At 41.1% G+C, this 26,888-nt stretch overlaps 1 protein-coding gene across 10 annotated transcripts in view; it reads left to right on the top strand.

Annotated features, from left to right (window-relative positions):
- Positions 1-26,888, top strand: part of LOC140737630 (transcription factor 4-like) — a 653,305-nt gene that overhangs the window by 385,183 nt on the left and 241,234 nt on the right. For all 10 annotated transcript variants that reach the window (XM_073064119.1, XM_073064122.1, XM_073064118.1 and 7 more), the window contains one exon: positions 9,243-9,292. In XM_073064119.1, the coding sequence (XP_072920220.1) occupies positions 9,243-9,292 (50 nt within the window). The remainder of the gene's footprint in view (positions 1-9,242; positions 9,293-26,888) is intronic.

Raw genomic sequence — 26,888 nt, 5'->3', positions numbered from 1 at the left:
TTTCTATCTTATCATGAATTTCAATATATTGTTACTACAGAGTTAACGAATTTCACGACATATGCCGGTGATAGTAAATCTGATTCTGATTATATAAGCTAATCTATGTATATGTAGCCACACTCAAACAGTTACTTGTACATTGTGTTTTATAGGATTGCTTTTATATTTATAGTTATTGTGTTTTTTTAAAAATTTTTATTGTGTTCTTTATGCTTATTGTGATTTTTTTTTATGCTGCATCAGATCCAGAGTAGAATTCATTTCATTCTCATTTACACTTGTGCAGTGAAGAATAACAAGTAACCTTGAGTCTTGAATCTGTTTCTCCCCCCCCCCCCCCCACACACACACACACTTTTCATGACCCCCTCAGCCCAACCACTGAAAAGCAAAGCTGAACATTTCGGCAATCCTTCTATTCAGTATTTCTCTAACAGAACATGTGAGGTCATTCTATCAATGCGTATTGTTTGAATTCATTCACTTAATTGGGTACAAGTGTTTACGAGAGCACAGTTAATTCTGATGTGAAATATTTATTGAGATACAGCATGGAATAGGCCCTTCTGGCCATTCAAGTCGTGCTCCCCAGCAAGCCCCCGATTTAAATCTAATCTAACTATGGGACAATTTACAATGACTGATTAACCTACCAACCGATACATCTTTGGACTGTCAGAGGAAACTAGAGCACCCAGAGGAAACCTGCATGGTCACAGAGAGGACCGGAGAGGGGCAGCAGCAGGGATTGTACTGGGTCACCTATACTGAAGTGTTGTGCTAACCATTGCTGTGCTGCCCCAAATATGAGAACTGATTGTTCGGTTAGAGACCCGCAGAAAGGCAGGAGTCATGGAGTATAAATTGCTTGTGTTGTGTTGTTTACCCTCTTAACTCTTCTGAGCTCCCCCTGGTGCACCTCCTCCTTACCTTTCTCCCATGGTCCAATCTTCTCTCCTATTAGATTCCTTCTCTTTCAGCCCTTTACCTTTTCCAATGATCTGCTCACAGCTTTTCACTTCTTACCCTGCTCCCCTCCCACCCACTGACCCCCCTCAACAAGATGATGTCAGCAGTCATCAGCGACATTCTTTGGGCTGCAGAAAATTGCTCTAAAATCTCCCTTAAATGTACTCTTTTGGAATTACTTTCAGTGCACTCTGCAGTATCTCATGTTCTCCTCATTTATTGCAATTTATTTTTACTTTCATTTGCACAGTTTGTCATCTTCTGCACTCTGGTTGATCTTTCATTGATCCTGTTATAGTTACTATTCTGTGGAGTTATTGAGTATGCCTGAAGGAAAATAAATCTCAGACTTGTATATGGTGACATATATATACTTCAATAATAAAATTTACTTTCAAGTTTTGAACTATAAACATGGTCTCACCTATCACCTGCCAGCTTGTATTCCTTCCCTTTCCCCCACCACCTTCTTCTGGCTTCTAGGCCCATTCTTTTCCGGTACTAATGAAGCATTTTGGTCCAAAACGTCAACTATGTAATCTTCTCCATAGATGCTGCCTGACCTGCTGAATTCCTCCAGCATTTTGTGTGTTGCTTGTCTTGTTTGGTGTCTTGGTGAGTGAAGAGACACTTATAGCTTACCCTAGCTGATACACTGACATATCCTCGATGAGCTGTCTTTTTCTCGAAACTTGGACGAAACCTCATATCGTTCAACCATGCACATGTAGGCCACCAAACGAAACAATGTTCCCTCAGACCAAAGTAGACAACACAGTATGTATATCTCATACACAGCACATAAAGTAATATTACCATGAGCAAATTATTAAATAAATTAGTAAATAATAAAATAATAAAGTATATTCCAGAAGATTGACATTTAGCACAAGGTGCATTTAATGACACAAGTTAAAGAATAAACGGTGTAAAGCTACTAGTGTTTCATACACGATAGTGGCAAGGAGTTCAGTAGCCTCATGACCTGGGAGAAGAGGTTGTTGCCCATCCTAATGGTTCTTGTCCTAACACTACTGCACCTCTGCCTGATGGCAGGGGGTCAAAGAGATAGTTCAATGGATAGGAGGAATCCTTAAAAATGCTAAGGGTCCTGCGTAGATATCTGTGATGGTTGGAAGAGAGATTCCGATGATCCTCTCAGCAGTCCTCACAATCCTTCGAAGGGTTTTGCAGTTAGATGCCTTGTAATTCTCATACCAGATGTGTTATAGTTGTTATGAAGCATGTATTTTAATTGCCCGATAGGAAGTGAATTTACTACTCTGGAAACAACCCCCCCCCCCCGCCCCCCGCAAATACTTTTTTCCTGATATGCTGGAGAACAAGGGATGACGTGGGTACAGACACACCCAGCCCTGAGACACCAGGCAAGATCACTTGATTCCAAACAATTGATTATTACAGAATTTTCTTTGTTGCTTCCCGTTACTTCCCCTCTCCTTCATCTTTTCCCAACCATGATTCCCCTCTCCCTGGCCCCTTTCCACTCTCAATCCACAATAAAAACCCATATCAGAATCAGGTTTATCATCATTTACATATGTCATGAAATTTGTTTTTTTTTTGCAACACCTGTAGAGTGCAATACATAAAATTGCTACAGTACTGTGCAGACGTCTTAGGCACCCTTGTGTGTGTGTGTGTGTGTGTGTGTGTGTGTGTGTGTGTGTGTGTGTGTGTGTGTGTGTGTGTGTGTGTGTGTGTGTGTGTGTGTGTGTGTGTGTGTGTGTGTGTGTGTGTGTGTGTGTGTGTAACAGTTTTGCACAGTACTGTGTATGTCTTGAAAGTGGTGACAAGATATTTATTTGTTAAGAAATCCAGCACTGAACAGGCCCCTCCTTCCCTTCGAGTTGCATCACCCAGATCACCCCGCAACCCACCAATGTAACAGGACAGTTTTACAATAACCAATTAACCTACTAACCATTGAGTCTTTGGACCATGGGAGGAAACCGGAGTGCCTGGAGGAAATCCATGCACACACAGAAAGAATGTACAAACTTTCAGTGTCACAGAGGACACTGGAATTGAACTCCGCTGCCCCAAGCTGTAATACCGTTGCACTGCCTGCCTCAAAATATTGGTACCGATATGAGGAAATTAGTTAGATCATATTGAAAACATCATATGTGATATGCCATAATTTCATCAAGCTTTCTGATCGAAATCTCTTTTTATTTGCATCTGGCTTCAAATTCGATGTATTCATCCTTTGGGAAGCTTGGCAATATCCACATTGTTAAATTGCTTTGTACAGTCAGTATATTTGGCACCTAAAGTGACGGCAGTGAAATTAATGCAGGTTAATAGATAGCTGGCAGCAAACCTTATGGTGAATCGGGGTTGATGCCTTGAAGGTAAGAGAGAATCTCAAGCTATTACAGTCTGCATTATATCTCGAAGGGCTGAATTTAAAGCAATAATTACATTTATAATACAGTATGAAATAGGTTGAGTTTCACTCTTAACTTCATTGCGTCACCCTGCCAGAGAAAAATAAAAAGATTAATTTAAAGCTGAAAGTTTTTGTTTGCCTGTGAAATACTATAGATGGTGGTAAATCAATTTCCTATCATTGCAGTTTGATTGCTGGTGTTTGGACATAAATGTACAGCTGGTATTGATAGCAACAGAAGACTTAAAAGCATTCTTGTGATTTCAACATTTGAGAGAAATTTGGATAGGCACATAGATGTGTGGGATATGGAGGTCTGTGATCTGGGTGCAGATCAGTGGGACTAGGCAGATTAATGATTTGGCATGGACTAGATGGGCCAAAGGACTTGTTTCTGTGCTGTAGTGTTCTATGACTTACTTGGCAGGCTCCTCAAGCACAAACTGGTCAGTTTTGGGGAGTTAACGCAAGAGATTCTGTAAGACACTGCAAGTTCACAACAACACACAGAAAAAGCTCAGCAGGTCAAGCAGCATCTATGGAGAGGAATAAATAGTCAATCATTTCAGGCCAAGAACCTTCATCAGGACTGGAGAGGAAGGGGGAAGATTACAGTATAAGGAGATAGGGGGAGGTGAAGGAGAACAAGCTGGAAGGTGATAGGTGAAGCCTGATGAGTGGGGCAGGGGGATGAAGTAAGAAGTTGGGAGGTGATTGGTAGAAAAGGTAAAGGGCTGAAGAACAAGGAATCTGATAGGAAAAGAGAGTCAACCATGGGAGATACGGAAGGGGGTGGGGTATAAATAAAGTGGACAGCCAGAGAACTTTCCCAGGGAGGAAAAGGCATAAAGAGGGGCATACTTTTAAGGTGATTGGAAGAAAGTATGGGGGGTTGTCAGAGATAGGTCCAGGTTCAGGTCAAGGGGACTAGGTAGAATAATAATTCGGTTGGAATACCGTAGCCAGAGAGTAGTGAATCTGTGGAATTAGTTGCAACAGGCAGCTGTGGAGGCCAAGTCATTGGGTGTATTTAAGGCAGAGGTTTATAGATTCTTGATTAGCCAGGGCATGAAGTGATGTGCAGAGGAGGCAGGAAGTTGGGTCAAAGAGGGAAAGGGATCAGCCATGATGAAATGATGGAGCAGACTCAATGGGTCAAATGTGCCTACTTCTGCTCCTTTATTTTGTAGTCTTATGGGAGTGGATGAGCCAAAAGGCCTGTTTCTGTGCTGTCGTATTCTTTGACTGTATGTTTCCTCTTTTGAAGGCAATGACGATGTCATAACTTATGAATAGCACTGTCCTGAGTCTGCAGAATTGTCCACTGTTGATCCCCTCGGGGGGAAACTGAACTATTTTTAATTTTCCACAAAGAGGTTATTTGGGAAGGATGTACTCCTCAGTAAAGTAAAATGTGCAAGGCATGTGGAAGAATAAAATCAGTTTACTGAATAATCTCATTCAATATTTTCGAACATTCTTATTGCCTTCAGATGATGACACAGGTAATAAACTAATAGTTAGACAGTTTATCTTCATGCTTATCATCATTCAGCTGTACACATGTATACCGCCAAATGAAACAATTTTCCTCCGGACCAAGGTGGACAACACCATACATATAACTCACACGCGTACCATATTAAGTGATGTTACCACAAATGAGCACTTTTTGACACACGTTAAAAAGTGAACAGTATAATGCTGCTGGTTCTTGATACGTGATAAGTCATGAGTGGTGACAGGGAATTCAGTAGCCTCACGGGCTGGAGGAAGAAGCTGTTCTGAAATTCTGAAATGACTTTCCTGCTCAATAGTCACCATATCCTTATTCTCTGTGGGAACATACTTAGAAAATGGCACATTGCTAAATCTGAATTTGTACATATGACCTAAGAATTTATAACTCTGGTAACTAAGCATTTATTAGCAGTACTTTAACAGAAAATTACATACTTTCTGCCCGTTATGCCACTGGCGTTGAGGGCAGCAATGAAGATCTTCCATCTCCGGCAGTGTTCAGGGTTTCCTACATCATGTCAGTAGCTTCCTGTCAGTTTTCACCACTGTCAGTCATGCAAGTCCTGTATGGAGACTCAGGAATACGGTCGCACTCAAGTACTGAAGAATTCTTCATAGCTGCTTTTGTAACTATTTTGTTTGACCAGTCAGGGTTGTTAGCCCTGAGCTGAACCCCCAAACCTGGAGCAACAGGGGACCACTCTTAGTCTGGCCTCTACCTTTTGACCTGTTTGGTATGTGTGACCCTACCAAGAGCAAAAGCATAAAGCCAGCATAGATCTCCGGGTCATTGAACCACACAAGCCTGCAAACCACAACAAGCTTATGGTCCCCTTGGTGGAAAATAACTTAAACAAAAGAGTCCAAATTAATTTGTGATATATGTGGTAATTCAATGATTCAATTTGAAACTTGTTTTGAGGGGTAAATGTAATAATGAGAACCATTAAAACTGTCAGACCATAATACCATGACATAGGAGCAGAATTAGGGTAATCAGCCCATTAAGCCACCTCTGCTATTCCATCATAACCTATTTATTATCCTTCTCAATCTCAATCTTCTGCCTACTCCCCTTAACCCTTGACGCTTTGACTATTCAAGAACCTGTCAACCTGCACTTTAAACATACCCTACAGCTTGGCCTCCATAGCCGTCTGTGGCAATGAGTTCCACAGATTCATCACTCTCTGGCTAAAGAGATCCCTCCTGGTCTCTATTCTAAACCAATGGCTTTTTATTCTGTGTCAGTGTCCTCTATCCTAGATTGCCACCCCCCTCCACTTTTGGAAACATCTTCTGCACATCTACTTTAGGTTTTTCACATTTGGTAGGTTTCAGTGAGATTCCCCTCCCCCTCATTATTTATAAATTCTAGTGAGTATGGGCCCAGAGTCATCAAACCCTCCTTATTCATTAATCCTTCATTCCCAGGATCATTCTCTTGAATCTTCTCTGGACCCTCTCCAATGCCATCACATTCTTTCCTAGACACGGTACCTACAACTGCTCACAACACTCCAAGTGCAGTCTGACCAACAACTTAAAAAGCCTTAGCATTATATCCTTACTTTTATATTCTAGTCCTCTGAAAAAAATGTGAACATTGTGTTTGTCTTCGTTACTACTGACTGAATGTACAAGTTAAACTTTAGGGAATTCTGCACTAGGCATCTCAAGTCCCTGTGTATCTCTGATTTCTGAATGTATTCCCTATCCTTTCTCTGTGCAATTCAGTAGGGAAGGTTAAAAAAGGAAATGGTGGTTCTGCATCTATAAAAGTTCAAAGTGATTTTTTTCCTCAAAGAACATATATGTCACCACATACGATCCTGAGATTCGTTTTCTTGCAGGCATTCACAGTAGAACAGAAAAATACAATAGAATTTGTGAAAAACTACACTCAAAGACTGACAAGCAATGAATGAGCAAAAGAACACAAGCTGTGCAAATAAAAAAATTACTGAGAACATGAGTTGTACAGTCCTTGAAAATGAGTCTGTAGGTTGTGGAATTTGTCTGGAGTTGAGATAAGTGAACTTATCCACTCTGCTTCAAGAGCCTGATGGTTGAAGGGCAGGAACTGTTCCTGAATCTGGTGGTGTGGGACCCAAGGCTCCTGGCAACAGTCAGAAGAGAGCATGGCCTGGATGGTGGGGGTCTTGATAAAGGACGCTGCTTTCTTATTGCGTTGCTCCTTGTAGATGTGCTCCGTGGTGGTGGGGGGGGGCTTTGTCTGTTATGGAATTGATTGATTGAAGCTTTACCCGTGTGTAACATAGTAAAATCTCACCGGCAGTACCACATGCAAAAGATCATCAACTGATAATGACTAGTGATGTTGATGTCGTCATGTGCTGCAGCGTGGACTGTGAGGAGGGGCCAGCTGTGAACTGTGCTTGAAGTTCTGTCTGTGATTTACTGTTGTAATGAACCTGCTCTCTGAGATTGTTTAACACTATAAGGGCAGCATAAAACGTGATGGTATCAGGGTCTGAGTGTGCTCAGATGTGATTTTAATTGACAGCCCACCTGTGAATAAGGACAACTTTTTGTGGGAGCCACGGGTGGTTGCTTTTGGCAGGTTTAGCAGTATGTCCCATTATTCACTGGGAAAAGTCAGATGCAAGTTGTCAAAAGTTATCAGGCACTCCTATGGTGTAGCTTCTCATTTTAGTGCTCATGATGCTGAGCGCATGCTGTTTAGCTAGGAAGCACTGTCTGGCACAGCAACCATTTTATTAGTAAAATATACCTTGAGTTTCAAGTTTCCCTTTTGAAAACTTCCCTCACAAGTTTCCCATGTATTGTAACCTTCATTTTTTACTTTTACTGATAAGATATAGGAGCAGAATTAGGCCCCCCCCCTCAAGTCTTTCCATTCCATCATAGCTGATTTATTATCCCTCTCAACTCCATTCTCATGCCTTGACACTCTTACTAATCAAGAACCTACCAACCTCCAATTTAAATACACTTAATGACATATACCCACAGCCATCTGTGGCAATGAAGTCCACAGATTCACCACCCTCTGGCTAAAGAAATTCCTCCTCATCTCTGTTCTAGGGGGGCATCCTCCTATTCTGAGACTGTGCCCTCTGGTCCTAGACTCCCCCGCTATAAGAACCATCCTCTCCACATCCACTCTGTCTAGGCCTTTCAATATTTGATAACCTTCAATGAGATCCCCACTCATTCTTCTAAACTCCAGCAAGCAGGGGCCCCAGAGCTCTCAGATGCTCCTCAGACATTAAACTTTTCATTTCTAGGATCACTCTCATGATCCAGCTAATGTCACATTTATTTCTCAGCTGATCTCTTCCATGCTTTCTTTCAAAGGTATTATTATTTCTTTTTTTCTTTCATTTTGTATTCACGCAGTTGTCTTTTGCACACTGGTTGTTCGCACTGTTGGTGCGATCTTTCATTGATTCTATTATGGTTATTATTCTGTTGTGGATTTATTCAGTGTGCCCACAAGAAAATGAATCTCAGGGTTGTATATGATGACTACATGTATTTTGATAATAAATTTACTCTGAACTTTGAACTATAACTGTAGAAAGATAATCAGTACACTAGAGCAATTGAGCATAGGTCATTACAGCTCAGTACAGGCCCTTCAGGCCACGATGCTGTGACAACCTTTTAAATTGATTGACATTTATTTGAAAATACTGCTTTTATTTCATTTGCCTACCGCTGTCTCCTGAATGCCTCTCTGACAAGAAGTGTGCCGACGAAGCTAAGGGTGGAAACTTGGGTTCATTACTTCTGTGGTTGCCTAGTTGGTATGGTTGGATTCTGATGTTTTTAACCCAAGGTCCTTTCAGAGGTCAGGAAAGAGGCACAAAAGAGGGGGATAACTTCACTCCGCTTCACTCACCTCAACACTGAACTGCTCACACAACCTATGGACTCACTTTCAAGGTCTCCTCATCTCACGTTCTCGATATTCATTACTTATTTATTATTTTTCTTTTTTTTTAAATCCCTTTTGGTATGTGTACAGTTTGTTGATTTTTGCACATGGTTGCTTGTCTGGCTTGTGTATGGTTTTTCATTGATTCCATTGTGTTTCTTCTTATTCACTGCGAATGCCACAAGAAAATTAATCTCATGGTGATATGTATGTACTTTGATAATGAGCTTACTTTGAAATGGAAAGTTGGATAAATTTTGCCTCTATGAAGTTGCTTGGGAGCTACCAAAATTTCACAATTGTTTGCTGCCTTCTATGTGTGGAGAGTAAATACATGATATAATTATTTCAGCAAATTGCCCTTATTCAAAGGATTTTCTACTGACTTGTTAATTTACTGATTCACAGAGATGCCTCCGAAAAAGGTTAGGAAGGTGCCTCCAGGTTTACCATCTTCGGTAAGTTACCTTGTTCAATCATTAAATTGCCGGGAGTCAAAGTTTCGATAAAAATACTTTCGTCTCTCGGTGACCAAGTGAAGAGGACTAACGGGAAGTTAGTGCACTGTTGTTGGAAGTAAACTCCATTGTTTCAGGAAGCTTTATTTTGTAAGAGGAACTCAAGAATCATGATTTACTGTCTTAAAACCATGTGGTGAATAACTTCCATCATGAATATTGCAACTTCAAGTTAATTTCTTCTGGCTCCAAAGTGCACCTAGATTTTTCTGCTTTTTGGCTCTCAAATTGGAGAGATGATATTTATCTGTTATAATTGTGATATTATTTCCAATTTTTTCTGATTGTTTGATCATAAGTAGATATTATTATTGAATTTTCCACACTCCCAACACCTTTTCATCATCTGGACCTTTACACTGGTCTCGGTTTAGAACAGCAGTTCCTAACCTGGGGACCACAGACCCCTTGATTAATGGTAAGGATCCATGGCATGAGAAATGTTGGGGATGCCCGGTTTAGAGCATAGATTATTTCAGCTCAGTACAGACCATTTTGACCACAATGTTCTGCCAACCTTTTAACCTACTCTGAGATCAATTTAACCCTTCCATCCTACATAGCCCTCCATTTGCATGCCTATCTAAGAATTTCTGAAATGTCCCTAATCTACCATGGCTACTGGCTATGGACCTGCCAACCTATGTGTAAAAAAACTTATCTCTGATATCCCCCCCCCATACTTTCCTCCAATCATCTTAACATTGTATCACAAACAAGAGAAAATCTGTAGATGCTCGAAATCCGAGCAGCACACACAAAATTCTGGAGGAACTCTGTAGGTCAGGCAGCATCTATGGAAAAAAGTACAGTTGATGTTGTGGACCTGTACTTTTTTTCCATAGATGCTGCCTGGCCTCCTGAGTTCCTCCAGCATTTTGTTTGTGTTAATATTGTGCCCCCTGGTATTGACCATTCCCATCAACCTTGGCAAAAATTCTCTATCCGTTCACTCTATCTGAGTCCTGAAGAGGGGGCTTGGTCTGAAATGTCAACTGTTTCTTCCTTTCTATAGATGCTGCCTGATCTGCTGAGTTCCTCCAGCATTTTGTGCATGTTGCTTTGTATTTCTAGCTTCTGCAGATTTTCTCTTGTTTCTGATTTGTCACTCTGTCTATGCTTCTTATCATCTTATACAAGTCTATCAAGTCACCCCTCATCCTCCTTCACTCCAAAGAAAAAAATCCCTAGCTCTCTCAACCTATCCTCATAGGACATGCTCTCTAATCCAGGCAGCATCCTGGCAAATTTGCTCTACACCCTCTCTAAAGCTTCCACATCCTTCCTGTAATAAGGCTCTGGTTTGCATCCTGTTCTCCATATAGAGACAAGTTAGATAGCTGCCCATTTCTAACCCAGCCGCCGGTATAACACCTAAATAGTCATTCATGTGAGAGTGGATATCAAGTTTTGGATGTCACAGTCGGGGTTCATTCCTCGTTTTCACATTTGCTCCTACACGTTGTCCTGTGGGGGGCCCTTACATAAATAGAACCTAGAACATGGAACAGTACAGCACAGGAACAGGCCTTTTGGATGACAGTATGGTGCCGAACCAGTTAAATAAGTAATCAAATAGCCAACTAAACTAAAATCTCTTCTGCCTACACAATGTCTATATCGCACCATTTCCCTCACATTCATGTACCTATCTCAATGTCTCTTAAAAGTCTGCCACCTGAGGCAGAACATTGCAGGCACCTACCACTCTCGGAATTAAAAAAAAAACTTGCCCCTCACATCTCCTTTGATATTAACTCCTTCTTACCTCAAATGCATGCCCTCTAGTATTAGACATTTCACCTTCAAAAGAAATATACAGTGGCGTTCAAATCATATTACATACAATAACATTCATGTTGAGGTAAACTAAATGAAATAATGCCAAAATTTATGTTTTTCTCTCACGTATTTGCACTTTGCCCATCAGAAGATTGTTCATATCATTAAATAATATTGAATATCTTACCGGAAAGGGGAATGCCAATTTTTAAATATTCTCACAAGGAGCAATATGGTTATTATTTCCCCCAGTACTATCTATAAATGTTTGGAAATATTTTCGCTTTGAGTAAAAAAAAATTATAATTCAGTTGTATTCAAAGCAGTTTCATGATTGTGATGAGTATATATATTTTCTGTAATTTCATGTTCAACACACTTCGGTATTGTTTCCTGTGGAAAATGCTCACAAGGCATTTATTAATTGTGTAATGAAGCTAAAGTGGAATAAGAATTTACATGTGATTTTAAAATGTCATGTATTTTTGACATAAGAATTCTGCTGTATTCATGAACTAAAAAGAAACAGATTTCAAAAGTGAGTTACAGCTGTTGCTAATAATTTTATAAGTTGTTCCACCCCGATATCTTTCCTGATTTGTGAACCATTCTTTGGTCAGTGTGTGTGACTTGTAGCTGTTTGGTATATTGTAGTTGGATCCTCATTGAGCCCACATAAATGCAAGAGTGATTGTGAAATCATTGTTCCTTTGTTTTCCACCCCCTATACTGTATATGGCAGCAAAAGTAAATTGAATGGGGTCCTTTATTACACATTCATCTTACTTCTTACTAGCAAAGTGTGTAGTAGATCTCTGACACTAGTTACATGAAGGTTATACGAAGAAGCATTGCTGATCTAAGTTCACATCTGTTTTCACTCTTTGGGCTTGTGAATTTTTCGAATTGTGTAGCTTTGGGACCATAACTCAGCGTTTAGATGAATTTCATGTACGATATAATTTGGATTCAGATTAATTCATTTATCATGTGTACATCAAAACTTGCAGTGAAATGTGCTGTTGGCGTTAATGACCAACACAGCTTAAGGATGTGTTGAGGAAGGCCCACTAGTGTCCTCTCCGTGTTCTGGTGTCGCCATAGCATGCCCACAGTGCTCAGCAGGACAACACAGAGCACAACGAAACAGAACACCAGCAAAGCAAGCATCTTTCCTCTCTCCCTTATACACACCCTCTCTCTCCCCCTCTCCCTCCCTCCCTCTCTCTCTCTCCCTCTCTCTCTCTCTCTCTCCCTCTCTCTCTCTCTCTCTCTCTCACTCACTCACACACACACACACACACACACACACACACACACACACACACACACACACACACACACACACACACACACACACACACACACACACACACACACACACACACACACACACCACCTCTGGCCCTCCAGTTGACTCATGTACTTTCAGACAGTGGGCCAATAGGCTTCTGATTCATGAATCTAAAAACTGGGAGACATGGCACTCCATAGATACACCTGGAGGAAATCTGTTCAGCAGGGAGCTGTGCTGCGTGAGAGCAGCCCCTGCTAATGCTGCAGGAAACAGTTGGTGAAAGGAGAGAATGAACAGCCAAAAGACCCAACCACGAACCACAGCTGCCACTTACTCTTGTCCACACAGCACTGGAATATGTGGATCCTGGTTCAGCCACCTGAGGACCCACCAGTAGGCAACCCCTTAGAAGACTATCTTACTCAGCTCAAGTGGCCACATTACTACACTGACCCATAAACAAATAAACTTATTCACTCTAAGTTGATGTGGTGGAAGACCTATTAGTACCTGTTACATGTAAGATACCTGTGTGTGTTTCACTTTTAGAACCGATTTTAAAGTTGGTTTTTAATGCTCCATGTTCACAGAATTGTTTTTGTTTTATAGTCCTGGACCATGAAAGAAAGGGGGGGAGGAGGGGCACCAGAGGGAAGTGATGGGCAAGTGAGGGGAAACAGAAGCAGCAGGTGTTTACCTGAGGGAAGAGAATCCCATTGTAATTAAAGTTATTTTTATCATTCTGAGTTTTTTGGTAACAAGTAATTAGCTTTGTTCAGTGGATAGTTAGGCAAGAAAGAATACTATTTAACCTCCTTTGGTGACTTAATTATGCATCGTCCATAAATACAGGAACTTCATACCATTCCCTAAGGTTGTTATAGCCTGGGGTGCTAACAGGGACAAGCTCCCACTACCTGTTAAATGCTCCCAATGGCATGCGACTCAAATAGCCTCTGACAACCACGTCTAGCTCCTGGCCTTCACGCGCGTGTGGCTTAGCTACTAAGTCTGGCGGAGCTGTTTCTTCTGACAGGAGAAGGGGTTACTGGCACCTTAAAAACAGTCGCTTCGGACTGACGAGGCTCGTCAGCCACAGTTGGCAGGTCATCGAGGAGAAGGAAAACTCTGATCACAAACCTCTGTGGTCTTGCAGCTATACCACCTCACGGGAAAGGCTTCAGAACTAAACCCTGGGGAAAAATCCAGAGCTGGAGTCGCTAAGAAAGCCCCACATTCAGTTCACTGCTAACTGGCAACTCCTGTGATGTCACTAGTGCCAAACTCTTTCTTTGTATTCATCAACTGAGTGGGGGGGGGGGGGGGGGGAGTGTGCTGTATGGGTAACAGCTTGCTCTCCATATCATCCCCTGGCTTGTGTATTGACTTGTTATTCAGGTAGACAGCTAGGACGCAACATCAGTGGTCACCTCTGGCCAACGTAGGGCCTCTCATACTGTTCAATCATGAAGCAAATGCCAAGAGTGTTGCTTTCGTAAGCAGATGAACTCAGATCTAACAAACAAACGTTGTATCAGTTTAATTTTATCCATATGGTCCTTCCGTGAAGTCATTGTAAGAAGTGGTGAGCCCCATTAGCTTGACAGCAAGTTTTGGGGTAATACACACTCCATGGCCACTTTATTCAGTTTCTCCTGTACCTAATAATGCATCTTCTGAGTGTACGTTTGTGGTCTTCTGCAGCTGTGGCCCATCCACTTCGATAATCAACGTGTTGTGCATTCAGAGAAGCTCTTCTGCACACCACTGTTGTTCTACTGCCCGTTATGCCACGAGCATTTAGGGCAGCAATGCATGTTTTCACTACTGTCAGTCATGCAAGTCTTGGCTGGAGACACAGGAATCATCACACTCAGATGTTGGAGGATTCTTCTTTGCTGTTTCCATAACAATTTTGTTTTACCAGTCAGCGTTGTTAGCCCTGAGCTGAACCCCCGAACCTGGAGGACCGGTGACCACTCTTAGTCTGTCCTCTACTCCTTGATCTGTTCGACATGGGTGACCCTACCTAGAACCAAAGCATAAAGCCCTGACTTCAGCCGACCTAGTTCTCCAGGTCATTTAGGCATACACGCCTCCAACCCTATGATAATGTTGTCAGTCCTCTTGGAGGACCACTGTTGTAACAAGACTCTCTCATTAACAAGGCATTTCTTGCCCACAAGACTACAGCTCACTGGATGGGGTGTGGAAGGCTGGGTTAGTTTGGTGGAGATGTGGATGCTCCTTCTTCAGTCCTGAAGAAGGGTCTCGGCCCAAAACGTTGACTGCTCCTTTCAGCGGATGCTGCCTGACCTGCTGAGTTCATCCAGCTTGCTTGTACGTGTGGATGCTATGTGGCCTGCTCCCCAATGGGAGTGGGACAAACAGTCCATAAGCAAGGTGGGCGGGATCCTTCATGATGTTACTGGCCATTTTCTAGCACCTTCCTGAAAATAAATCCTTGATGGTGGTTAGGCCGGTGATGTGTTGGGCAGTTCTGACTACCTGTTGTAGAACCTTCCTATCCTCCATAATGCAGTACCAATACGTACCACTATCAAATCCTGGAAGACATTTTTTGTACCTGTGTTGATGGACATGAATATGAAGCTTAACACTTCTCAAGAATGTTGTCTTCAATTGTGCAGGATAAGGCTGCAGCCCTCTCCAGCTTGCAGTATCTCATCCAAGCTGAGTTGACCATCATTTAATTAGCTAACTATCTGCTTGTTAGAAGATAAAACTCCGTCTTTCACCATCTAACAATTGGTTTTCCTTCCATGGTACAATCCTAAAAAAATCTCCCCTGTAATCTCTCCATGGCTTTGACATACTAGCTGCTCTGGATTGGGCAAAAGTGGACTGCCTGTTTACTGCCACCATCCCACCACCACTCTGATCTTTCAGTCTTTAGCCCCCTGTAATGTTACACTGAAGTTCCAGTCAACTTGAGGAGCAGCACTTCATTAACCATCTGGGCACGTTGTAGTTTCTGGGCAATTGAATTCTACAACTTAAGGCAATTGAATTTCTTTCTCTTCAGATCTCATGGTGATTATTTTTCGCCAGGGATGCTGCCTGACCTACTGAGTCCCTCCTGCATTTTGTGTGTGTTACTCTGGATTTGCAGCACCAGCGGAGTCTCTTGTGTTTATCATATTCACTGCTCCCTCTAAACGGCGAGGATGCGAAGCCGTGCAGCGACTGAAATGCACATAACCTTTGTTGCCTCGCAGCTGGAGTTTTGTTTTATATAATGTTAGTATAATTGTGAAATCAATGTTAATATAATTGTGAAATTAATTAATTATTATACGATGATGTGTTAATGAATATAATCCATAAATTTTCTAAATAATAGATGTACCACAACCTTGTACTTTAAAACATTTTAAGGCTCCAATGTATTTACATAGTCAGTGTTTCAAGTTACAACACTGTTACAAATTGCAACAGTAAACACAGAATAGAAGTTGGTAGCTCTTTGTTAATAAACTGCCTGCCTACAATTTATTACAATGTATGTACAATGTAAACAACATTATAAAAAGTGGTTAAGATGCTGTGCCATTTTCAGAAGGTGTAATAATTACCTGCTCAGAGCAATGGTTGGTCCACACCCTTGGAAAAAAATATTAGAGGGAACGTTGATGATGTTCAGTTTGTTTGTTTACCCCTGTTTTTTTTTCTTTGCAAGTGAAGGACATGTTAGGCACGTCTTCCTTCTCTGACGTTTGTAACTTCTCTATTATTTTATGTTAGACCGTGACCTCACTACCTGTCTCCATTTATTTGTTCACTTGTTGGGCTGATAGCCAGTTTGTTTACAGTCTATCTCCATGGCTCACTCAGGTTTTACCCTAGTTGAGACAGACACCCTGCCCTAACCCGCCAATTTCCCAGCTGCTTAACAAGCCAGCTTTCCCTATTTTGATTCTGTTCTGAAGAAGGTCTTCCACCAAATATTAGGGATATGCAATGACATCGCATGAGCAGCTAACAAAACTCCTAGCTATTCTATTAAATATAGTTTTCCTGGAATATGATCACTGCAATCCGCAGCCTGTATTTTCCCTTTGGGAGGTGTGCTTTTGAACTATCTGAGCAATCTGGTGTTTTTACAGTAACCTGAAGGATTTGGCAAACTGGCTCTGGAGAATGTAGATATGGTTGCATCAACTATTGTTGGAGAAGACTTTGGGGCGGTTAGAAAATCAGACCCACGAGCGAAATATGAGTCAGATTTTAAAAATTAAGGTGTCAGGGCCAAGGGCAAAGGATAAACCGGTGTTCGACTCACTCATCTGTGTCAACCAGGATCAGCCAGATAAGTCCATGCTAAGTGCCAGCATCTGATCCGTCTCCCTCTCTTCCTGCAACTAACAGCAGGTGTGAGGTGCAGGAGTCTTAACCCTCTGCACTCGCCTCAGTGCTGAACTGGCTCCGTGGCTGAGAACGTGAACTGCAGGAGCTAGGAACTCTACCGTTCATGTTCTGTGTAGTAGTTGCTTACTTTTTTACTGTTTGCACAATTTGTTCTTTAATTCCGCACATTGGATGTTTGACGGCCTTTGTTGTGCCGGGTTTCTCGTGCGTTCAGTTGTGTTTCTTTGTTTTGTGGCTGCCTGCAAGAAAATGCATCTCGAGGTTGTATATGGTATACGTACTTTGATAATAAATGCACATTCACTTTGAACTTCTGAAGAGCAAACTCATCCCGCAGATGCAGCCTGACCTACAGGGTATTTCTAGCATTTCCTTTTTTATTATTTTCTTTAAGATTTTCCACAGCTGTGCTTTTTTCATTTACTTACTCCTTTATAATGAATTCAAATAACATCCTTGTTTTTGTACTCTGCCTCTATTTATAGAACCAAATATCCCACACTTATTTTTGACAGCTTTATCCACTTGCCCTGCTACCTTCAACAATCATTGTGAGAACCTCCAGATCTCTCTGTTCCTGCAATTTCCTATTTCCATGTCCTCACAGAGGAAACAACATTTTGTTTTATTTTCTTCCACCATCTGCACCTCTCCCGTCATGTAAACGTTTCTCAATTCATATCAATTTTGCCTATTTGGAATAATTCATAAGTATTGCATTTACTGTGGCTTTATTCCTTTAAACACACGAGTAGTCTTGTAATCATGTTATTTTTCCTAAAAAAAAATCATAAAGCATAGAACAGCCCATCACAGTCAAGGCCCTTCAGCCCACAGTATTGTGCTGACCCTTTTAACCTACTCCAAGTTCAATCTAACAATTCGCTCCCACGTAGCCCTCTATTTTTCTTTCACCTATGTGCCTATCTAAGAGTCTCTAAAAATGTCCCTAATGTATCTTTCTTCTACTACCATGCTTTGCAACATGTTTCATGTAACACCATTCTCTTTGTATAAAAAAAACTACCTATGAATTCCCTCCTATGCTTTCCTTCAATCATCTTAAAATTATGGCCACTTGTATTGTCAATTTCCACCTGGGAAAAACTATCTATGTCCACTCTGTCTATGCCTCTTATCATCTTGTACATCTCTTCAAGTTGTAACATTGGTCAGTTTCATCATGGGTACTAGTCTACTTAGTATCTAAGACATCTTCAAGGAGCAGTGCCTCAGAAAGGGGGCGTCCATCATTAAGGATCCCCATCACCCAGGATAGGCACTCTTTTCATTGTTACCATCAGAAAGGATGTGCAGAAGCCTGAAGGCACACACCCAGTGATTCAGGAAAAGCTTCTTCCCCTCAATCAAAAGGTTCCTGAATGGGCATTGAACCCATAAACACTACCTCACTGTTTTTAGATTATTTCTGTTATTTGCACTATTTTTAATTTAACTATTTAATATAAATATATACTTTCTGTAATTTATTCATTTTCTCTCTTATCATGTATTGCATTGTACTGCTACCGTTAACATATTTCACAATGTATGCCAGTGATGTTAAACCTGATTCTGATTCTATCAATTGACCTTTCATCGTCCCTTGTTGTGGGAGAAAAGCCCTCATCACCATTATGGGCGATCATGGTCTTTTGACCATGATTGTTCTTGTTAAATTTTTCTGCTGAAGTGGTTTGCCATTGCCTTCTTCTGGGCAGAGTCTTTACAAGACAGATGACCCCAACCATTATCAATACTCTTCAGAGATTGTCTGCCTGGCATCAGTGGCCGTATAACCAGGACTTGTGATCTGCACCAGCATCTCATACGACCATCCACCACCTGCGCACATGACTTCACGTGACCCTTATTTGGGGGTGGGGGTGGTACAAAGCAGCTGCTACACCTTGCCCAAGCGTGACCTGCAGGCTAGCAGAGGGAAGGAGTGCCTTACACTTCTTTTGGTAGAGACGTATCTCCACCCTGCCACCTGAAGAAGAACAAAAAGAAAAGCCCTAGCTAGTTCAAACTATCCTCCGAGACATGCTCTCTAATCCAGGCATGTGCCAGTCCCCATAGGGGAGATGTTGTGCTGAAATGTATGATGACATTTGCAGGCTGTCCCCAGTACATCCTCGGGTGTGTTGGTTAATACAAACAAGGAATTTCACAGGATGTACGTGCAATAAATGCATTTGAATCTTGATTTTCTTTAAAAGGTGTTATTAATAACAGTGATCATGAAACTACAGGATTGTCATAAAATCCTACTGGTTTGCTACTGTATATACATTCAAGAAATAGGTTCAGGAACAGTTATTACCCTACAACCCTCTTCTCACTGCTACCATCCGGAAAAATGTACAGGAGCGTTATGTCCTACAGCACTAGATCCAGAAGAGATTTTACCCCTCAACCACCAGGCTTTTGAACCAGAGGAAATAACTTCCCTCACCTCAACACTGATCCGATTCCACAACCTACGGACTCAATTTCAAGCACCCCACAACTCTTTCTCAATATTATTTATTTTTTTTTAAAGTATTTTGCACAGTTCATTTTCTCTTATATGTTGCTTGTTTGAGTGGTTTCTCATTGATTCTATTGTATTTCTTTGTTCTACTGTGAATGCCTGAAAGAAAATATCTCTCAGGGTTTGATATCGTGACATATAGATACTTTGATAATAAGTTTACTTTGAACTTTGAAGTGGTTGAAAAATAGTCATTGGAATAATCCAGAAAGTAAACAACAGTTTAAACTTGATGGGTTGAAAAGTTATGCAAATGTTAATCAAAGTCAAAACTGATTCCACAACCTATCAACCCACTTTCAAGGACTCTGTAATTCATGTTCTCAGTATTATTCATTTACTTTTTAAAAAATTTATTATTTGCATAATTTATCCTCTTTTGCACATTTGATGTTTGTCAGTCTTTCTTATGTGTAGTTTCCCATTGATTCTATTACATTTCTTTTTGGGCCGCAGGAATTTATCCACCTTTATGTATGTTTTAAGGCTCCAGCACCTCCTTTGTATTGTTTTAATATGCTTCAGGACAGCCCTGGCCCCATCAAGGAGGCTACAACTCAAGTTCTCAGCATTATCTATTTGTTTATTTATTGTTTTTGTACTTGGTGAGTTTGCACTTTGACAATGAATTTACTTTGTGCTCACTTGTTCTTATGTCCTTCTGTGCAGTAGGTACAGATAACAAGTCTTTATTTAAAACTTTACTCATTTCCTTGGGTCCTACACCATCAGACTCCGTTACTGTACAACCATCAGACTTCAGAAACAACATGAAAAGCTTCACTCACCTTAACACTGAAATGATTGCGCAACCCACTGTCAAACACACTTTACAACTCACTATGTTACATTTGCACAATTTTTCTTCTTTTGCACACTGGTTGTTTGTCGGTCTTTGTCTACGTGTAGGTCTCCTTCATTTGTGTAGTATTTTTTTTATTTTCTTGTGAATTTCTGCAAGCAAATAATCCTCAGGGCAGTATTTGGTGACATATGTGTACTTTTTAAATAAATTTACTTTGAGCTTTGAAATACATTTGTGAAGAAAATCTGCTATTCATTGCCCGAAACATCGACTGTTTATTCCTTGCCATAGATGCTACCTGAACTGCTGCTTTCCTCCAGCATTTTACATGTGTTGCTTTGTATTTCCAGCATCTGCAGAATTTCTTGTGTTTGTGATGTTCTCCTTTGCCTACTTATGCCTTCCTCAAGGCACAATGAATAGGTAGAGTTAGAACTGAAGATCAAGGAAATCAACTGGCAATTAACCTGTATGATTGCTATAAATAGTGTTTAATGTGTGTCAGCCTGAAGCATTGAAGTGCAGAGTGGCAGCATTGTACACTGATTGACACCGTGACCTGCCGGTGCTGCATAATTTCTGCAGATGTTCACTGCGTGTGCTGAGCTAGTGTTGTAATAACGTGATGCCTCACAAGCTTCATGGTGCAAAGACACTGAGCTGTGTTTTAGAACTCCTTAAAGGTGCTCACATCTCCCCAAAAACCCATGTGCTTTAATCTCCTCTTCTCCCAGGAGAGCATTATCAGAGCTACACACTCAAAATGCTGGAGGAATTCACAGGTCTTGCAGTATCCATTCAGACCAGGGATTCCCAACCATTTTTATGCCACAGAGCCTTAACATTAATCGAGGGGTGCGTGGACCCCAGGTTTGGGATGCCTGTAATAGAGGAATAAAGATTCAACATTATGGGCTGTGACCCTTCATTTTGCCTGAAATGTTGACTCTTTATTCCTCTCCATAGATTCTACTTGACCTGCTGAGTCCCTCCAGCATTTTGTGTGTGTTATCTGCAGAATCTCTTGCCAAATATCAAGTCCTGTAGTCTAGTTGCCACTCTAAAGCCTCCACAGCCCCCAAGGATTAACTATAAAATTATAATCACTATAACTTCAACAAACCAACTTTTAAAGATTATAAAGATAAACTTTCTTTCTCATATACACGTCGAATGATTGAAACATGCAGTGAAATGTGTTGTCTGCGTTGAGAATGTGCTGGAGGAGCAAGTGTCACTGCCCGGGTTTTGGCGCTAACGTAGCACGTCCATAATTTACTAACCCATATGCCTTTGGAATGAGGGAAAGAAACGGAACACCCTTAGGAAAAAATGTGGTCACGGGAAGAACGTTTAAACTCTTCACGGACAATGGTATTTAACTGAACCGAGATTGCTGGCATTGTAAAATGTTTCACTAACTGCTACAGACTCTTCCATTACTTATGTTAAATTCAAAGTAAGTTTATAATCAGGGTATATATATGTCACCATATACTGTACTATCTGAGATTCATTTCTTATAGGCATTTACAGGAAAATAATGAAATTCAGTAGAAATTATTATTCAGTAGAAGCTATACATTAACAAAGACTGTCAAACAGCCATCATACAAAAGACAACTAATGCAAGTAAAAAAAATACCAAGAAAGAGTTGAAGAGTCCTTGACAATGCATCTATAGGTTGCAGAATCAGTTCAGAGTTGAGGTGAGTGAAGTTTTCCCCACTAGTTCAGGAGCCTGATGGTTGAAGGGCAGTAACTATACCTGAACTGGATGGGACAAAGGCTTCTGTATCTCCTGCCCAGAAGAGAGCACAAACTGGATGGTGGGGGTCCTTGTTGATGGTTGCTGCTTTCCTGAAGCAGTACTCCTTGTAGATGTGCTCAGTGGTGGGGAGGGCTTTGCCAGTGATGGACTGGGCTATATCCACCCCTTCCTGTTGTCGTGGCATAGTGAAGGAGTTTAGGTCTTGTTACAACCATCGTTCATCACTTCGACTAATTACACAGCAGCAGTATGCAGTAGGGTGTTTAGACAGTTAATTTATTTAAAACAAAAGCGCTTTATTTGCAGTTGGTTGCCTGGGATGGGAGGGTGAAGCAGGAGACCTCATTTGTGAGGGGAGTGACGGGTGAACAGTTTGCAATCATTGTCTGTGATCACTTACTGGAGGGGGGGCAGTTCGAGGCGGGTGGGAGCGCACTAGTACAGGTGCAGGGGGAGGACTGCAGATGGAGGAGGGGAAGTAGACTGTTGCCAGTGCAGTGGGAGGGGTACAGACAGGTTTGAGGGGGGGGGGTTAGGGGGCTGGTAGATAGTGTCACATGAGCACTTGGAGAGGAGGTGAGTGACAATGCAGACGGGGGTGCAGATAGGGAGGGATTGATGGTAAATACTGTCGGCAGTGCAGACAGGGGAGGGGATGGTAAAAACTGTCAGCAGGGCAGAGGGACGTATGCAGGCGAAGTGGGGTGGTATATAGTGTCACCAGAGCTGACAAGTTGGTTGGTGGGGGGGAAGTTGGTAGACACTGTCACCAGCGCAGAGGGAGGTTCGCCATCGTATTCACTTTTCTTTTCCTTTTCATGTCTCATGGACATAATTATTCATTGATATTATTTTATTTAGACATCGAGCATAGAACAGACCCTTCCATGCCAACATCTGCACTGTCCAGCATTCCAGCTACTTTCTAGTCTCATCACAGGACAACTTACAATGACTAGCTAACCCACTAACTGATACGTTTTTGGTATGCAGGAGAAACCGGAACACGCAGAGGATAGCCACATGGTCATGAGGAGGGTGTACAAACACCGTACAGTTGGTGCCACAATTGATCTCTGAACTCCGATGCCCAGAGCTAAAATAGGGTCATACTAACCACTGTGCTATTGCAGTAGCCCTTGGTATAGTACATACTACCCTGATTTACTTCCTCGTGTTATTTCCATGTTACACTGTGAAATAGAGTATGTAATTCAGCCCAATATGAGCAGAATCTCTATGGGAATGTGCCAGTACTTTTTAGGAACTTTACTCTTATCTCTACTCGGCTTTTAATTTAGAAGAATTTTATGAATTAGCACGACTGTAAGGATTCCAACGATTTATGAAGTATGCATGAAAATGTACTTGTGAATGGATTGCTGTAACTATTTTTGCTTTAATTTGTTTGTTTTATTTTAAGTTCCAGCTAGTAATACCAGGATTACCCCTTCAGCTTGTATAGCAGCTTCTTCAGTAAGCATTTCGCTAGAATTCTAAAAATAATGATGAAAAATAATTTCAGGAAGCTGTTAGCTTCTCAGGATGTATGTATTTGCATAGATTGCTATCTCTGGTCCATGACACTGGCTTATTGACTTAAAAATATCAGTGGTTTTGTCACACTGTATGACAAAATGCATTTGACAGTCTGAGAATAATGCATCCATGTAGCAGTTTTCCATTCCTCTTAAATCACTGCAGTCTCCAATATTCCCTCTCTGCACAATCACTTCTGTAATTGGCTCTGTGTCAAAGGATATATTTCACTTTTCTGTAGGTGTCTTTTCATGCACACAAGGTTCATATCTACCAAGTGTGAAGATTAAAATAATTCTCATTTGCATGTGTGGAATGGCATTGGTTAATATCGTATTTTTGTTTTATTTCAAAACAGTGTTTTATAAGTAAGTTGCTGGGACTATAAGTCATAAAGACAGAATTGGGCTATTCAGCCCATTGAGTCTGCTCCACCATTCCTTCATGGCTGATTTAGTCACTCAGCTTTTTACTCAGAGAGTGGTGGATGCCTGGAATACATTCCCTGGTATGGTGGTAGAGGCAAATGCATTAGAGGTTTTAAGAGACATTTGGATAGGCACATTGATATAAGGAGGGAGGAGGGATGTGAACATGTTGTAGGTAGAAGGGATTAGTTTATGGGTATTTTTGCTCTGCTTTTTAGCTGGTTCCGCACAACACGGTGGGCTGAATGGACTGTTCCTGTGCTGTACTCTTCTATGCCTATAACTCAAAGCCATCAGAGTCACAGAACACTACAGCACAGAAACAGGCCAATTCGCCCATCTAGTCTATGCCAAGCTTTTATTCTGCCTAGTCCCATTGACCTGCACCCAGACCCTAGCCCGCCGTACCCCTCCCATCCATGTACCTATCCAAATTTTTCTTAAATGTTGAAATCAAACTCGTATCTACCACTTTCTTTGGCAGCTCATTCCACACTCTTACCGTCATCTGAGTGAAGAAATTTCTCCTCATGTTCCCCTTCAACATTTCATCTTTCATCTCTGATTTCTTCCCTTTAGGTTAATGACCCAGTTTAATCCACATTAAAAGCAGTCCTCAACTCGGTGAATTCAGGGGGGAGGCACACTTTCAGAACAATGTATTGCTCATTTACAGTAGAGATTTCTCCTCTCAGGTCATTGTGAATATTTTGAAATCTTTCTCCATGGGGCTGTGGAAGCCATCATTAACTATATTCAAAGTCTAAGCAGAAACATTTTCAAATTAAAGCAAAGTTGGGGCTTTGGAAAACAGGTGTTAAAGAGAAATTGCAAATGCTAGACACATACAGAATGCTGGAGGTACTCAGCAGGTCAGATAGCATTTAGGATGAGGAACAAGCAGTTGGTGTTTCAAGCCGAGGCCCTTCATCAGGATTGGTAAAGTCAGGTTGAGGCCAAGATCAGATGAGGTGATTTTAATAATGATAAAGCAGGTTCAAACACTAATAACATCTGTTTCTTATATTCTTGACTTTCTTTGAGGTAAACATAAACACTTAACTAACTTAAAATAATTTTTTTTTAAAAAGTTGGAGTTTTGTGCGATAATAAAGCAATTATGGTAGATTACGAACAAGCAAAACATATTTCAGATTCAGATTCCTTTATTGAAACATAGACAGAGTGGATAACTTCACTCACCTCGACACTGAGCTGATTCCACAGCCTACAGACTCACCGTCAAGGATTCTATAACATGTTCTCAGTAGTATTTGTTTTATTTTACTTTTTATTTTATTTGCACTATTTGTCTTCATTAAAGCATGTTCATTACTTTTCAATTTTTGATTATAGTGTTTTATAAATTTGATTATATTTATCTTCCTGTAAATGCCTGCAAGAGATGAATATCAACTATATTATGACATGTACACTACCTAAAACACAACATTGTGCAATAGTCTTAGGTATATGTAACTAATGTGCCTCAGACTTTTGCACAGTCCTGTAGTAATTTTATGTATTGCACTGTATTACTGCCAGAAAGAAAATACAAATTTCACAATATATGTGAGTGATGATAAATCTGATTCTGATCTGGGTCTCTATTGTGGACTGAGAGTTGGAAAGGAGCAGGGAGAGGGGAATCATGGTTGGGAAAAGGGGAATGAAGAGGGGATGGTGTGGGAAACACCAGAGGGACGTTCTGTAATGATCAGTAAACCGATTGTTTGGAATCAAATGACCTAAGATTGAATTCATACTGCAATTTGAGAGGGAGAAGCGTAAGTCACATGTATCAGTATCACAATGGAATAAAGGGAATTACAGAGGCATGAGAGAGGAGCTTGCCCAGGTGGATTGGAGGAGGATATTGTCAGGGATGACGGCAGAACAGAGATGGCTGAAGTTTCAGGGAATAGTTCACAAGGCGCAGGAGAGATATGTCCCAAAGGAAGAAGTTCTCAGATGGCAGGGCTAGGCAACCGTGGCTGACAAGGGAAGTTAAGGACTGCATAAAAGCCAAGGAAAAGCGAATGGGTGTTAGATGAGTGGGAAGCTTTTAAAATCCAACAAAAGACAACTAAAAAAGCTATAAGGGAAAAGGTGAAATATGAGGGCAGATTAGCCACTAATATAAAGCAGGATACTAAACATTCTTTCAATTATATAAAAAAGTAAAAGGGAGGTGAGAGTTGTTATTGGACCACTGGAAAATGATGCTATTGAGGTAGTAATAGGAGACAAAGACATGGCCAATGAACTTGATGGGTATTTCAATGTGGAAGACATAAGCAGTGTGCCAGAGGTCTGTGAGTGTCAGGGAGCAGGAGTGAGTGCCATTGCTATTACAAAGGAAAAAATGCCGGGCAAACTCAAAGGTCTTAAGGTTGATAAGTCACCTGGACCAGGTGGACTACATCGCAGAGTCCTGAGAGGTTGCTGAAGAGATAATGAATGCATTGGTCATGATCTTTCAATAATCACTTGATTCTGGCATGGTCCCAGAGGACTGGAAGATTGCAAGTGTCACTCCACTCTTTAAGAAGGGAAGAAGACGAAAGAAAGAAAATCATGAAGAATGAGGTTTTGAGGTACTTGGAGACTAATGATAAAATAAGTCAATGTCAGCATGGTTTCTGTGAAGGGAAATGTTGCCTGACAAAGCTGTTAAGAGTTCTTTGAAGAAGTAACAAGCAGGGTGGACAAAGGAGAGGCAGTGGATGTCATTTACTCGGATTTTCAGAAGGCGTTTGATAAGGTGCCTCGTGAGGCTGCTTAACAAGATAAAATTCTATGGTGTTACAGGAATTATTCTGGCATGGATAGAGGAATGGCTGACAAGCAGGAGGCAGCAAGTGGGAATAAAAGGGGTCTTTTCTGGTTGGCTGCTGATGATTAATGGTGTTCCTCAGGGGTCGGTATTGGGTCCGCTACTTTTCAAAGAAGACAAATGCAACATTGACATTCATTTCAAGGTGAATAG

This window comes from Hemitrygon akajei, chromosome 13, assembly GCF_048418815.1.
Source record: "Hemitrygon akajei chromosome 13, sHemAka1.3, whole genome shotgun sequence".
NCBI classification, from domain to species: domain Eukaryota; kingdom Metazoa; phylum Chordata; class Chondrichthyes; order Myliobatiformes; family Dasyatidae; genus Hemitrygon; species Hemitrygon akajei.
Note: the sequence above shows the minus strand (reverse complement) of the source record. Positions and strands in the feature narration are given on the sequence as shown.